At 44.8% G+C, this 16,223-nt stretch overlaps 1 protein-coding gene across 1 annotated transcript in view; it reads left to right on the forward strand.

Annotated features, from left to right (window-relative positions):
- Window positions 1-12,155, forward strand: part of LOC116472177 (alpha-2-macroglobulin-like protein 1) — a 63,595-nt gene extending 51,440 nt beyond the window's left edge. Inside the window, exons 29-35 of the mRNA XM_032158977.3 lie at window positions 765-980; window positions 1,153-1,280; window positions 1,444-1,534; window positions 2,048-2,116; window positions 7,617-7,719; window positions 8,158-8,199; window positions 12,001-12,155. Of these exons, the coding sequence (XP_032014868.1) occupies window positions 765-980; window positions 1,153-1,280; window positions 1,444-1,534; window positions 2,048-2,116; window positions 7,617-7,719; window positions 8,158-8,198 (648 nt within the window). The 3' untranslated portion in view covers window position 8,199; window positions 12,001-12,155. The remainder of the gene's footprint in view (window positions 1-764; window positions 981-1,152; window positions 1,281-1,443; window positions 1,535-2,047; window positions 2,117-7,616; window positions 7,720-8,157; window positions 8,200-12,000) is intronic.
- Window positions 12,156-16,223: the final 4,068 nt, after the last annotated feature.

A 16,223-nucleotide genomic window follows, 5' to 3' on the forward strand; every position in this document is an offset into this window, starting at 1 on the left:
CAAGGGTCCCTTATACTCCTTCCAGCTGTGATGTAGAAGATCATTACACAGTTAAATGACTTCATAGACTGCAATTTCTAGGGCTATCAAGTTACTACTGTTTCCTCCCCAACTAAGGAAGCTGTAAAATACATACTGAACAATTATCCACTTGCTTCCAGCAATAACTCATCTGAAGCTGTTGATTTCTGAATATGAATTGATTAGGTTAACCAAGTAATCTGTGGATGTTCAGTAGTACCTTGTTGATGGTGATTTTCTATAAAAGCATGCTACTGGCTGGGTGTGGTGGCTCACACCTGTCATCCCAGCATTTTGGGAGGCCAAGGCAGGCGGACCACCTGAGGTTGGGAGTTCGAGACTAGCGTGACCAACATGGAGAAACCCCGTCTTTACTAAAAGTACAAAATTTGCCAGGTGTGGTGGCACACGCCTGTAATCCCAGCTACTTGGGAGGCTGAGGGAGGAGAATCACTTGAACCCGGGAGGCAGAGGTTGCAGTGAGCTGAGATTGTGCCATTGCACTCCAGCCTGGGCAACAAAAGCAAAACTCCGACTAAAAAAAAAAAAAAAGAAAAAAAAAGCAAGCTACTGTGATTTCTAGGTCAGCTTCTCCAGAGGAGGTGGGTATAGTTCTCTAAATACTTAGAGAAGACATCATCCAAGCCAACTAACAACAACCAGATGTTTGGGTTATAGAGTTGTTCAAGGTTAATTCCAGTGGCTCACAAAATGGTAGGTATACGTTTGGTTGTTTCCCTCAGGATACTGTAGTTGCTCTGCAAGCTCTTGCCAAATATGCCACTACCGCCTACATGCCATCTGAGGAGATCAACCTGGCTGTAAAATCCACTGAGAATTTCCAGCGCACATTCAACATACAGTCGGTCAACAGATTGGTATTTCAGCAGGAGACTCTGCCCAATGTCCCTGGAATGTACACGTTGGAGGCCTCAGGCCGGGGCTGTGTCTATGTGCAGGTAAGTAGCAATCCATGAGAATGACTGAACATTGGGAAGGAGAGTCTGAGGGCATCTTCCCCTTAGGCCTTCTCTCTCTCTCTCTTTCTCACTTGTAAGAAAAGTAGTGTGAACTGTACAATCTTTAAAGTTCTTTCCAAGTCTGATTTGGCTATCTATTTCTTCCTTCCAGACGGTGTTGAGATACAATATTCTTCCTCCCACAAATACGAAGACCTTTAGTCTTAGTGTGGAAATAGGAAAAGCTAGATGTGAGCAACCGACTTTGCCTCGATCCTTGACTCTCACTGTTCACACCAGGTGAGTAAAGCTGGGGTGCTGGTGGCTGGCAGGGCACCTGGTCATAGGAGCTGGGCTGGGACACGAGTGTGTGTGTGTGTGTGTGTGTGTGTGTGTGTGTGTGTGTTGGGGATGCAGAGTGCACTGAATAGGCTCACATGTGTTTTCTTCTTCCTGCTGTCAGTTATGTGGGGGGCCGTAGCTCTTCCAATATGGCTATTGTGGAAGTGAAGATGCTATCTGGGTTCAGTCCCATGGAAGGCACCAATCAGTTAGTAAGTTACTTCTGTTTTCTTCATTTATCTAGCCGTGAGGGGACCTAACATTATAATTTAAAAAACTGGTAAAATGGGCATCATGGCATGTGTGTGTACACACACACACACGGCATGTATATACATACATATATATGTATGTATATATATGTACGCTTGTAAGAAAAGTAGTTTTCATATATATGGCATCCATATACACAGTATGTGATTATATATATGTGTGTATACATATGTAGGTATATATACATGTATATATGTGCATATATGTATATATGTGTGTGTATATATGTATATATACACATACACACAAACTCATGGTTGGATTATTTAAATGGGCTACAAGGTTGTAGCAGATATATGACATGCAACCTGTAATAGTCTTGGTTCCCTTTTCCTACCTTTTCCACAGTATATATTGTTTCCTTGATCATGGCAGAGCTTTGGAAGACTACCCTAGGGGATAGGGAAGGCTCTGGCTCTTAGTCTCTTTTTTTTTCTCCCTCTCTTATTCAGCTTCTCCAGCAACCCCTGGTGAAGAAGGTTGAATTTGGAACTGACACACTTAACATTTACTTGGATGAGGTAGGTGTTCAGGAACCAGATCAAAGGGCTGGTTTGCTTATGGATCTTCATGACTTCCCTTCTAATCTGTATATACAGGTGTCACACCCACGGGGATGAGGGGCCTGGGAGTGAGTCCACACCATGCCATGAGTTCTGCCTCCATGCTGGTATAGCATAAAACACCCCATTGTGCCTCTAGAGGAGCCCTGTCCAACAGACCTATAATGTGAGCCATTTACGACATTTGAAGATTTCTAGTAGATACATTTAAAAAGTATAGAAACAGATAAAATTAAGGTTAACGGTATATTTTATGCAAGCTTATACACCCCAAATATTTCCATTTTACCATACAATTAATATAGAGAAGTATTAGTGAGATATCTACATTCTTTTTTTTTTCTGTACCACATCTTTGAAATCCAGTATGTACTTTTTTTTTTTTTTTTTTGAGATGGAGTCTCGCTCTGTCGCCCAGGCTGGAGTACAGTGGTGCGATCTCGGCTCACTGCAAGCTCCGCCTCCCGGGTTCACGCCATTCTCCTGCCTCAGCCTCTCCGAGTAGCTGGGACTACAGGCGCCCGCCACCAAGCCCGTCTAATTTTTTGTATTTTTAGTAGAAACGGGGTTTCATCGTGGTCTCGATCTCCTGACCTCGTGATCCGCCCGCCTCAGCCTCCCAAAGTGCTGGGATTACAAGCATGAGCCACCACGCCCGGCCCGAAATCCAGTGTGTACTTTACACTGTCAGTGCATCTCAATTCTGACTGACCTCATTTCAAGTGCTCAATAGCCACAAGTGACATTGCAACTCTATGTTATAGTGGTTAATAGCAGAAGCTCTGAAGCCAGACTGCCTGGGCTGTGATCTTGGTTCTAGCACTGGCTGTGTAACTGGACAAGTTGCTGAAAGTTAGCTGTAAAATGTGTGTGGGTAGGGGTCAAAATAGTTATCTCTTAGAGTTATAGAAAAAACTAAATTATTTAAGACGTGTAAAAATATTTAGAACTGTACCTGGTATAGAGTAAGCCCTCATTACTCTATAGCTATTCGTATCATTTTAACATAATGTTAATATTACTTAATATTAATCAGACATTGTATGTAACCTTTCATTTTAACAAAACAAGAAGTTCTCAAGGACTAACAATATTCTAAAGATTGTTACAATGTTCCTTTTCATGATATTCCACTCCACACAAGGAGCAAAGTTATCCTTATTGTATCTAACCAACAGACAAGAATATCCCAAATCAAAAGATACTGTTGTTAGTAACATCCATTTCCAACCCCCTGCCCACCCACCAACCCGATCATCTAACTGTGTTTCCTGTCTTCCAGGGAGCCAGGGTTTTGTTATGTTGTGTGAGCTGTGTATAGTTTCTTTTTTTCTTTTTTTTTTTGAGATGGAGTCTCGCTCTGTCACCCAGGCTGGAGTGCAGTGGCACAATCTCAGCTCACTGTAAGCTCCGCCTCCCGGGTTCATGCCATTCTCCTGCCTCAGCCTCCCAAGTAGCTAGGACCACATGCGTCCGCCACCACGCCCGGCTAATTTTTTGTATTTTTAGTAGAGACGGTCTCACCGTGTTAGCCAGGATGGTCTCGATCTCCTGACCTCGTCATCCACCTGCCTCGGCCTCCCAAAATGTTAGGATTACAGGCGTGAGCCACCACACCCAGCCAAGCTGTGTATAGTTTCTTTTGAGACAGCTTGGGTTAGCTTATCTGGCACTACCCTGTAATCATGATGTTGCTGTTTAAAACTTTGCCAAGTTTATGATGCTTTCATACATGACTTATTCAAGTCTTACAGCCACCCTCCTTAGACATAAGGAGACTGAGAGTTGGAGAGAGAGAGTGGGTTGTCCAAGTCATACCATCTGTCAGTGTCTAGGGTGGGAGCAGAACCCAGGGAGTCTGATTTCCATGACACCATGCCTGAGACTGCAATGAACTGCTCCTCAGTGTGTCCTGCCAAATCTGCCAGTTGGCTTCTAATGCGAGTTATCAGGCCTACTGATATAAAAGCCAGTGCTAATAATTGTATCTGTGGTTATTTCCTCTTTTCTGTGTGTCTTCTCCCTTGTGTTCTTGATCAATTTCACCAGAGGATGACCTTATTCACATATATAGTCTTCCTTATTTTTTAATGAACTTATACTATAAATGTCCCTCTAGGTACATGCCATCCCTCTCCCACAATCTCAGACAAGCAGAGTTTTCACTGTCATTCAGTTCTAACTATTTCTTAATTTGTTGGGAAACACATGGAATTTTTAAAGCCATCCTTTTGTTCCTGATGTCTAATTTTGTTGCATTATGGTGTGAGAATACAGTCTTCATGATCCTGATTGCCTGGAATGTGCTGAAGTTTCTTCCATGACCTAATCCATGATCTATTTTTGCAAGTGTTCAGTGTGCACTCCAAAAGAACGTCTATTTCTTTTCTCTTGGGCCTGGATTCTGATCTAGAAGTCTGAGATCATTATTTCTGTTGTTCATGTGTTTGATAACTCTGCTTATTTTTCTCCTTGATTTAACAATTTCTGAAAAGCATGTGTTAAAATATCCAATTATGATGGTTTTTGTTTGTTTGTTTAGTATTTTTTTGGTAGAGACAGCATTTCACCATGTTGGCCAGGCTGGTCTTGAACTTCTGACCTCAAATGATCTGCCTGCCTAGGCCTCCCAAAGTGCTGGAGTTATAGGTGTGAGCCACCATGCCCGGCCTCTAATTATGGTATTTGATTTATCCATTTATCCATACATTTCTGCCAATTGTTTCCTGATACATTTGAGACTACACAATTACATATATATGTTATGAACATATCTTCTTATTAAATTTTCCCTATATTAGTACATACTATCCTTTCCCCATTACTCTATATGTGTATATATTTATATCATATACTTTTGCCTTAGATTCTTACATCCCCCCACCGCCACACACAGACACACATTTTTTTCCCTTGCCTTAGATGCCATTTAGTCAGATATTAAAACTGCTACCAGGCCGGGTGCAGTGGCTCACGCCTATAATCCCAGCACTTTGGGAGGCCGAGATGGGCGGATCACAAGGTCAGGAGATCAAGACTGTCCCGGCTAATACGGTGAAACCCCGTGTGTACTAAAAGTACAAAAAATTAGCCAGGCGTGGTGGCGGGCACCTGTAGTCCCAGCTACTCAGGAGGCTGAGGCAGGAGGATGGCATGAACCCGGGAGGCGGAGCTTGCAGTGAGCCGAGATCACACCACTGCATACCAGCCTGGGCAACGGTGCAAGACTCCGTCTCAAAAAAAAAAAAACCTGCTACCCCAGCTTTCTTTTGGTTCATATTAGTCATTTGCTTTAATTCATTATGGTGACCAAATGATAGAAAAGAACAGTCGTTCTAAAAATTCTTTGTTTCAGGATCCCTTTATACTCTTACCTTACTGAGGACCTCAAACAGCTTTTGGTGAAGTGGGTTTTAACTATTGGTCTTTATCATATTAGCAATTAAAACTGAGACAATCTTAAAATATATATTAATTAATTTAAAAATGATAATAAACTCACTACATCTTAATATAAATAACATTATTGTGAAAATAACTATTTTCTGGCCAGGCGTGGTGGCTCACGCCTGTAATTCCAGCACTTTGGGAGGCCGAGGCAGGTGGATCACGAGATCAGGAGTTCGAGACCAGCCTGGTCAATATGCTGAAACCCCGTCCGTCTCTACTAAAAACACAAAAATTAGCTGGGCATGGTGGTGCGTGCCGGTAGTCCCAGCTACTTGAGAGCCTGAGGCAGAAGAATCGCCTGAACCTGGCAGGCAGAGGTTGCAGTGAGCTGAGATTGTGCCACTATACTCTAGCCTGGGCAACAGAGTGAGACTCCGTCTCAAAAAAAAAAAAAAAAGAAAAGAAAAAGAAAATAACTATTTTCCAAAACAAAAAATTAAGAATGGTGACATTATTATTTTGCATTTTTGCTTTAATATCTAGCTTAATCAAAGAGAATGAAATTTTCCTATTTACTCCTATGTTCAAACCGTTGCAATATTACACATAAAGTAGCCTCTGATAACTCTCCTGTATACTTGTTTTATTTTTTATTTTTTTAAATCTCTTTCCCCAGAAGGAAACAACCTCCTGTATATTTGTAAGAGAATGAGAGTGGAAAAAAAAGTCTTAATATCATTCTAAAAATAATTCTGACCTCTCAGATACTCTGATGCAATCTCAGGGATCCCTGGAGTAGGGGAAGTCCCTCGACCACACTTTGAGAAGCACTATACCTGAAGAACTTTGGAAATCCCTTCCAATTAGATGTTAATAGTGCTATATCTAAATTTATAATATGATTTTTTTTTTTTTTTTTTGAGACAGGGTCTCACTCTGTTGCCCAGGCTGGACTTCAGTGGCCCGATCTTGGCTCACTATAATCTCTACCTCCTGAGTTCAAACGATCCTCCCACCTCAGCCTCCCAAGTATCTAGGATTTATTTTGTTATATTAAAGTAACTTATACAATTGCTTTAGATTCTCCATTTGCTAATTTATTCAACAAATATTTACTGAGCAACCAACATATGCCAGTCACTTTTCTAAGTGATGGGGACCTAGCAGTGAAAACAATAGATATGATACCTGGCCTAAGAGTGCTGATGTTCCAGTGGAGAGACAACAATATTCAAGTTTTTAAAAATTACATGTATATGTGCATACACACACTTTTTTTTTCAGTAGTAATAAGTGCTATGCAGCATAAGGGTATAAAGAGTGCTGGTGGGGCAGGCCAGGGATGCGACTATTTTTAAATAAGGTGTTCAAGGAAAGCCTCTCTGAGGAGGTATCATTTGCTGAGGGACCAGATTGAAGAAAGCCAACCAGTAAGGGGCATAGAACTGTTGGAGTGAAATGCAAGCCTCTGTTTCTTTGGCCACTTTGACTAATTTAGTGGAGAGGCCATGGGTCAGGGTGGACCACGAACAAAGGGAACCAGTTCACAAGAGGGCCAGAGAGCTGTAAGATCCTAAGAAGAAAGAGCCAGGAAGTCAGCAGGAGTCAATGTCTTTAAGACTGTCATAGGGCAGTAGCGGTACGTAGAGGGTTTCAGAGAATTTTTTTTTAAATTTGAGTTGGAGTCTCGCTCTGTCGCCCAGGCTGGAGTGCAGTGGTGCCATCTCGGCTCACTGCAACATCTGCCTCCCGGGTTCAAGCGATTCTTCTGCCTCAGCCTTCTGAGTAGCCAGGATTACAGGTGCCAGCCACCATGCCCGGCTAATTTTTGTATTTTTAGTAGAGATGGGGTTTCACCATGTTGGCCAGGCTGGTCTGGAACTTCTGACCTCTGGTGATTCACCCACTTCGGCCTCCCAAAGTGCTAGGATTAGAGGCATGAGCCACAGTGCCTGGCAGGGCTTCAGAAAATCTACATGAAGACAGCAAGGGTTTTTTAACTCCACATTGCATAGAGTGTAATTTTCATTTTACTTCTAAGGTACTGTTTCATCTGTCTTCCCCACAGCTCATTAAGAACACTCAGACTTATACCTTCACCATCAGCCAAAGTGTGCTGGTCACCAACTTGAAACCAGCAACCATCAAGGTCTATGACTACTACCTACCAGGTGAGAGGGCTGGGCAGAAATGAGAGCTGAGATCTTACTTGCATCTCCCAACTTGCTTCTGCCTCATTCTTCATGGCTTCTCTCTTAATTTTACAAATACTCCTTCCCAAGCCAAGTAGCACATAATTATCTAATCTCCTAAAATATTTTAATTCAGTTGTGTGTCAATTTTAAGTTGCGTACACTAGAGACATTTTATATGATAAGAGAACAATGTGAACCATTGTTCTCAAAGGGCTATTTCTATTATTTTTGCTATGATTAACAGTTTGTCACAATGTACAAATATTAGTGATTGAAACTTTCTTGTAATTCTGAATATGCTCATAACCTGTAGAGATTCTCTGGAAAGGGCTCAAGCAGTAGCTTTTCTGAAGCATTTTCCCTCTGAATATAGGAGGCCCTCAAAGTAATAATATGTCTTATTTCATTTTACAGATGAACAGGCAACAATTCAGTATTCTGATCCCTGTGAATGAGGTAAGTCCAGCGGAGAAATGGGTGGAGTTATGGGTTAGGGTGGCAGAAGTTAAGAGGAGCCTCTTTCGAGTTACTGTTATTGTCTTTTTTTGAGATAGAGTCTCGCTGTGTTGCCCAGGCTGGAGGGTAGTGGCGGAGGTTGAGTGGCTCGCTTCCTAGGTTCAAGCGATTCTCCTGTCTCAGCCTCCCGAGTTGCTGGGATTATAGGCGCCCACCATGACGCCTGGCTAACTTTTGTATTTTTAGTAGAGACAGGGTTTCACCATGTTGACCAGGCTGGTCTCAAACTCCTGACTTCAGGTGATCTGCCCGCCTCAGCCTCCCAAAGTGCTGGGATTACAGGCATGAGCCACCACACTCAGCCCTGTTATTGTCTTTTGGAAGCTTATTTTTGATAGAAAGTGAGCTTTCCCTTTTTGTCTTAAGCTTTTTTTTTTTTTTTTTTGAAACAGGATCTGGCTCTGTTGCCCAGGCTGGAGTGCAGTGGCATGATGTCAGCTTACTGCAGCCTCTGCCTCCCAAGTTCAAGCGATTCTTGTGCCTCAGCCTCCTGAGTAGCTGGGATTACAGGCACATGCCATCACGCCCAACTAATTTTTTTGTATTTTTAATAGAGATGGGGTTTCGCCATGTTGGCCAGGCTGGTCTCAAACTCCTGGCCTCGGGTGATCCGCCTACTTCAGCCTCCCAAAGTGCTGGGATTACAGGTGTGAGCCACTGTGCCCAGCCTGTCCTAAACTCTTGAAAATAGTTTACAGAAGAAAAAGCTAATCTTGGTATTAAACAATACTTTTTTTCTATCAGATTGAAAATAGATTGATTTTTCCTAATATTTTTACATAATACATCTTTGTTATATGAAAATACTAAGATGAAAGTAAAGGTTACCTGATTCTACACCTGTGAGATAACACTGTTAATAATCCCATTGTGCATTTGTGAGTTTTTTTGTGTATAGAGAGAGGTCAAGTATCCTCTATGTATGTAATGAGCTTCTGAGTATCACAATGTCTTCTATTTTTTTGTTTGATTATACGCTTTTCAGGATAGAAGCTGGAAAGAGACTCAATTAGTCCTCTATGACATTACTGGAGGGTGGAACATTCTTCTGTCGCTTGAAGCAGAACTCATTCAATCAAATAATTTAATTTCTCTGACTAGTATATGGGTAACAGATGAATATGTCTGAACCTCAGCTGTAATACTTTCTACTACCTTTGCAAGGAGATGGGATAGGAACAATCACTCAGAGGAGGCGTTGCATGGGCAAGGTCATAGGGGGAAGAAAGGTGGTTTAGCTGTTTTGGTTAGCCATTTAGGGGGCTCTCCGGAGAGGAGATGGTGGTAGAGGGTGAACTAGAGAAGATAAGAATGTCTTCCTAGACCAGACACGGTGGCTCACGCCTGTAATCCCAGCACTTTGGGAGTGCGAGGTGGGCAGATCACTTGAGGTCAGGAGTTCAAGACCAGCCTGGCCAACATGGTGAAACCCGTCTCTACTAACAATACAAAAATTAGCCAGGTGTGGGGCACGGGCCTGTAGTCCCAGCCCCTTGGGAGGCCGAGGCAGGAGAATCACCTCAACACTGGAGGTGGAGGTTGCAGTGAGCTGAGATTGCGCCACTGCACTCCAGCCTGGGCAACGAGGCGAGACCCTGTCTCAAAAAATAATAATAAATAATAATAATAATACTGTTTTTCTAGAGTTTAAATCTAAGGGAAAATGTGATTTAGAGCTTTGGGAATTGGCTAAAAAAATTAAAATGGAAAAAAAAGAAAATCTGTGCATTTAGTTCTATACATATTTCTTTGGAAACCAAAAGTCCTTTTAAAGATGATGATCATCCTTTCCTCCCAAAACTCACGATTTGGCTTCTTCCTTAAACCTTTTTTTTTTTTTTTTTGAGACAGTCTTGCTCTGTTGCCCAGGCTGGAGTACAGTGGCACGATCTCGGCTCACTGCAAGCTCCGCCTCCCGGGTTCACGCCATTCTCCTGCCTCAGCCTCCTGAGTAGCTGGGACTATAGGCGCCCACCACCGCGCCCGGCTAATTTTTTGTATTTTTAGAGAGAGGGGGTTTCACCGTGTTAGCCAGGATGGTCTCCATCTCCTGACCTCGTGATCCGCCCACCTCGGCCTCCCAAAGTGCTGGGATTACAGGCGTGAGCCACCGTGCCCGGCCAATATGTGCTGTTATTGTATACTAATTTTACCTTAGGAATGCTGTATTAAACCTGGGTGCAGTGGCTCATGCCTGTAATCTCAGCAGTTTGGGAGGCTGATGCAGGTGGATCACTTTGAGGTCAGGAGTTTGAGACCAGCCTGGCCAACATGGTGAAACCCCATCTCTAGTAAAAATATAAAAATTAGCCAGGAGTGGTGGCGCACACCTGTAATCTCAGCTACTTGGGAGGCAGGAGGTTTGCTTGAACCTGGGAGGTGGGGGTTGCAGTGAGCCGAGATCACGCCACTGCACTCCAGATTGGGTAAAAAAGCGAGACTCCGTCTCAAAAAAAAAAAAAAAAAAAAGAAAAAAAGAAGAATGCTGTTTTAAAATCTTTCATTTTTTATTTTTAAAAAATAGGGACAGGGTTTCACCATATTGCCCAGGCTTTTCTCAAACTCCTAGACTTAAGCTGTCCACTGGTCGCAGCCTTCCAAAGTTCTGGGATTACAGGCTTGAGCCTCTGTGCCTGGCCTGTTTTAAAAATCTTAATTGGCATTTAATATGTATTCAATAAATATTAGCTATTATTGTGAAGAGAGATTCTGGACCTTTCTTGCCAGGAGGTAAAATTTCCACTCTCAATCTAGGCCCCTGCTGTTTCACTGGGACCTGTCTCGCCTCTCTACAGTTTTCCCCTTCCCCAGCCCCAGGAAAGGTGGAGGCGACACCTTCTGGTCAGAAAGGAGCTTACACAATGGTGTCCTGCGTTTAAACTTTTTGTTTTGTTTTAGCATTTATTTTCAAATAGACAATACATGCCCACGTAAAAATTCAAAGGTCCAAAAAGACACCTTCCACACTTCTTCTCTCAGTTCCCTCCTCAGATGAACCTATACTATTACTTTTGCCAAATCTCAGCGCCCTGAAATATACCACCCGAAATCTCACAGACAGGCAAAGCTGAGTTTATTCATGTCACAGCAAGGGAGCACACTGCCTTGCGGAACTTGAGCAGCATCTGGGAGGGGAGGGCAAAGGGAGGATATTTATGAGGTTCTAGGTTGGATTAAGGTGGGTCTTTCAGTGAAGGGCTCTGATTAAGTTTGGGTACGGATCATGATTTAGCAAGGTGAGGGCTTAAAAAAGTTTTCGAGCATGAATAATCATTTGATAACTGTGTACTGGAAAGCTAAGCAATTTAAAATACGTTGTCTGGATATTCCTGAAATGAACAATCACATTATTTAAAAGTTTAATTTAAAAAGTTTTTTAAATTAAAAAACAATTAAAGGCATAAGTATGATACAAAGGACTTTGGGGACTTGGGGGGAAAGGGTGGGAAGGGAGAGAGGAATAAAAAACTACAAATTGGGTTCAGTGTATACTGCTCGAGTGGTGGGTGCACCAAAATCTCACAGATCACCACTAAAGAACTTACTCGTGTAACCAAATACCACTTGTGCCCCAATAACCTATGGAAATAAAAAGTTTTTAAAAAAATTTTATTTTGTGAGTGCAGAGTAGGTATATGGGATACATGAGATATTTTGATACAGGCATGCGATGTGTAATTGTTAGGTAACAGGAGCACCCTAATGGCGCTGGTTCCGGGTTCTTCTTCCTCCCCAACACAGGCCCGCCAAAAGGAGCCAATCAGAGGTCACGCCTTCCCACCTCAGCCTAGACCCAGCCCCTCAGCCAACCAGCGACCCCCACGTAACGTCCCTAGGCGTAAAAGACGGAGGCTGCAGAGCCCTCGCTCTTTTTCTTCTTCCGCTTCGGCTCTCCCTCGGACTCCTCCAATAAAGATCTCTTGACTGCAACCGGTGTGGCGTGGTCTGAGTCTGAGCCTACAGAGTCACCCTTTCATTGGTGCCGTGACTCGGATCTTTACAAATATTGTGAGCTCACGGGAAAATGGGCAGAGATCCGCTATATTTCTGGCTTTTTCCTATTAAAGGATAAGCCTCACCTCTGTGTGTCCTGTCGACCCCAACCCCGACATGTCGTGGCTGCCCTCCGCTCCAAAGCCTTTCCCAACCCTCTCCCCTTCCCTCTACTTCCAATTTTGACCCTGCTGATGAACCGCCACCATATCACCATCCCCAACCTCGCCCTTCCGCCACCGCGCCGCCGTCAATGATCCCCGCCCCCACTTCCTCCCCGGCTCCTCCGACTTCCCCTAAACCCCCATCTGCTCTGCTGCCCAGCCCCCCGGACACCCGCTCCCAGTCCCATCTCCCCGTCCTAGCTCCCCTCAGGGAAGTTGCAGGTGCCCAGGGTATTGTTCGCGTCCATGTGCCCTTCTCCATGGCAGATCTTTCACAGATCGAAAGACGCCTAGGCTCATATACCTCCAATTCAGCTTCATACATCAAAGAATTCCAATACCTTATCCAAGCTTACAGTCTTACCTTCCATGATATCTATATGATTCTTTCCAACACCCTCCTCCCTGAGGAACGTAGGCGAGTCTGGGAGCAGGCCCGTACTTATGCAGATCAGGTTCACCAAACAACCCCAGCCCTACCCATCGGGGCGCAGGCAGTCCCCGAACACGACCCTGGCTGGGACTATAACTCCCAGAACGGTGTCTTGGCCCAAGACCACTTCGCCACCTGTTTAATAACAGGTCTCCGCAAGGCAGCCCAAAAGGCAGTCAATTTTGAAAAACTTCACGAAATCATTCAGGAAAAACATGAAAACCCATCCACCTTCCTCGCCCGCCTTACACAGGCACTCCAACAATACACCAACATAGACCCCGAAGCCCCCAACGGCAGGCAACTTCTCATGTCCCATTTCTTCGCACAAAGCTTCCCAGACATTCGGGCCAAACTAAAAAAGCTAGACAGAGGTCCCTTTACCCCGCAGACCGAGATCCTCGCCACCGCATTCAAAGTCTACCACAACCGTTATGAGCAGGCAAGGAGGCAAAAGTGCCAGATGTTGGCTCAGGCCTTCAAGGCCCCAACCCAGCCTATCAGATGCCATGCCTCTATGTCCACCACTCACCGCCAACCCCCTGGACCCTGCTTTAAATGTGGGAACAAAGGTCATTGGGCTCGTGAGTGTCCTAATCCCAGGCCACCCAAAAGACCGTGCCCCAAGTGCCAACAATCCGGCCACTGGGCGACCGACTGCCCCAGCTCCCTGGGGGGAGCTGGGCCAGACCCCCGTCCTGAAGCCGATCTCATTAGGTTAGCAGCCTACGACTGATGGGGCCCTAGGACCTCTTCCCCGACACACACCATCACCACGCAGGAGCCCAGGGTGCCTCTTACAGTTGATGGGCGTCTCGTCATTTTCCTCCTTAATACCGGAGCTACTTTCTCGGTTCTGCAGGAGTATTGGGGCGCTGTCTCCACCTCTGGCCCTCTCATAGTCAGGGATCATCAGCTCAGGAATCCCAAGACACCTGTGAACAATTAGAGGACTTGCATCTCCTATTTCAGAAAGAAACATCCCAGACTAAAAGGCTCCTACCACTAATCCTGAGGAACGACCGCTTCCTCCTTAAAAAGATCAGTGAAAGAACTCATACTAGATAAAATGGTCTCGTTTTCCAGAGCACCCTCTTTACCTTCCTTTTTACTCTTTGCCTATGTGTCCCTCCTACTTCCTTCAACACCTCATACAACCACCTCTCCCCTTCCACTAGCTCCTAATTACCTCTACAAGACTCTCAACTTAACTCACACTCTGTTAAACCAGTCCAATCCTTCCCTGGCAAATGACTGTTGGCTGTGTATCTCTCTATCAACCTCTGGCTATGTTGCCACTCCCATTCCCGCAAAAAAAACTAGGTCTTCACCAACTTGACCTACCACCCTCGTTATGAAGGAAAAGACCCTTTCCAACTTCTAAACATGCAGTCGTTAGCCGACTTCCCCATCTCTGATACGACCAAAAACACCATGACACGACGTGCAACCCAACTTTTGCTTTCTTACATTTCCAACATCACCCATTACACAAACAATAAAAAGCCCAGGCCGGGCGCAGTGGCTCACGCTTGTAATCCCAGCACTTTGGGAGGCCGAGGCGGGCGGATCATGAGGTCATGAGATCGAGACCACAGTGAAACCCCGTCTCTACTAAAAATACAAAAAAAAATTAGCCGGGCGTGGTGGCGGGCGCCTGTAGTCCCAGCTACTCGGAGAGGCTGAGGCAGGAGAATGGCGTGAACCCGGGAGGTGGAGCTTGCAGTGAGCTGAGATTGCGCCACTGCACTCCAGCCTGGGCGACAGAGCGAGACTCCGTCTCAAAAAAAAAAAAAAAAAAAAACAAAGCCCATACACAGCCCTGTAACCACAAATGCTATTTTAACTTTCCAAGCCCCTTTATGCATACAATGCAACCTGTCATCTGGCCTGCCTTCAGGGCACCTACCACCACATCAGTGTAATTACACCTTACAACTTCAAGCCCCAGTGGATCATGCTAGCTTTCAAGTCACCCAAACAGCTCCATTCAACCAGCCTGTCCGCTTCTCTGAGCCCCCCAAAATCATCACCTCCTCCCTACTCAACAAACAGTCTGGGTTCTGTAATGGCAGACATACTCCCTGCATGACCATTCACCCCTGGACTCCCTGCAGCAGCGCTCCCACTAGTGAGTGCCTTCTCATCCCCTCTTTCAATTGCTCTCTCGAATGGCTCCTAGTAGATACAAAACGTTTTTTCCTCCAATGGGAAAATAAAACACAGGGAGCCACTCAGTTTACTCCCGACACCCCTTTCCAGCCGCTCACTGGAGCCACCTTAGCAAGTACTCTAGGAGTATGGGAGAATGAAAACAACAAACTCACACACCTTTTTAACATACATAACGAGTTCTGTCTACCCAGCCAAGGCATATTCTTCTTATGTGGAATGTCAACCTATATCTGCCTCCCCACTAACTGGACAGGCACCTGCACCTTAGTCTTTCTAAGCCCCCACATTGACATTGCCCCAGGGAATCAGACCTTATCAGTACCCCTCAAAGCTCAAGTCCATCAGCAAAGAGCCGTGCAACTAATACCCCTACTTATAGGATTAGAAATAGCCACTGCCACAGGGACTGGAATAGCCGGCTTGTCCACGTCATTATCCTACTACCACACCCTCTCAAAAGATTTCTCAGACAGTTTACAGGAAATAACAAAATCTATTCTTACTTTACAATCTCAAATAGACTCTTTAGCAGCAGTGACTCTGCAAAACCGCCGAGGCCTAGACCTCCTCACTGCTGAAAAAGGAGGACTCTGCATCTTCTTAGGGGAAGAGTGTTGTTTTTACACTAATCAGTCAGGGATAGTGCGAGATGCTGCCCAGCGTATACAGGACAAGGCTTCTGAGATCAGACAACGCATCTCAGATTCTCGTTCCTTCTCCTGGGACACTCTAAAAATGCCTCTTTTAGCTTGGGTCCTACCGTTTCTCGGACCCCTCTTAGGCATAGCGGCCTTGTGTATTCTCCTCCCTTGCCTAATAAAGTTCATGCGACAACAAATCTCCTCCTTATCTAACCAGACTTTTAACCAGCTTCTCATTAGGCACTACCAACTCCTAGCAACCAAAGAAGATGACCAGGACTCACCTACCCATGGCCTCCACCTCCAGGACCTGTAATTTCTTGGATTTCCTCCAGGCCCTCCAAGAAGATACGTGGCTCATAGCAGATCCTTCCCTGCCATACGGATGGCTTGCGTCCATAGATGACATTTTTAGACTTCACACCCCGGGAAGTGTTCACCTTCAGCGCCGTCTTCTTTAGCCTCCTGCTGCTGCTCTGCCCCTATAGTCCTCCAATATCCCTTCCCCACGACGCCCCCGTTCAGCAGGAAGTAGCCAGACGAACAGCGACGCCCACC

Source organism: Hylobates moloch, unplaced genomic scaffold (assembly GCF_009828535.3).
Source record: "Hylobates moloch isolate HMO894 unplaced genomic scaffold, HMol_V3 SCAFFOLD_8, whole genome shotgun sequence".
NCBI lineage: Eukaryota > Metazoa > Chordata > Mammalia > Primates > Hylobatidae > Hylobates > Hylobates moloch.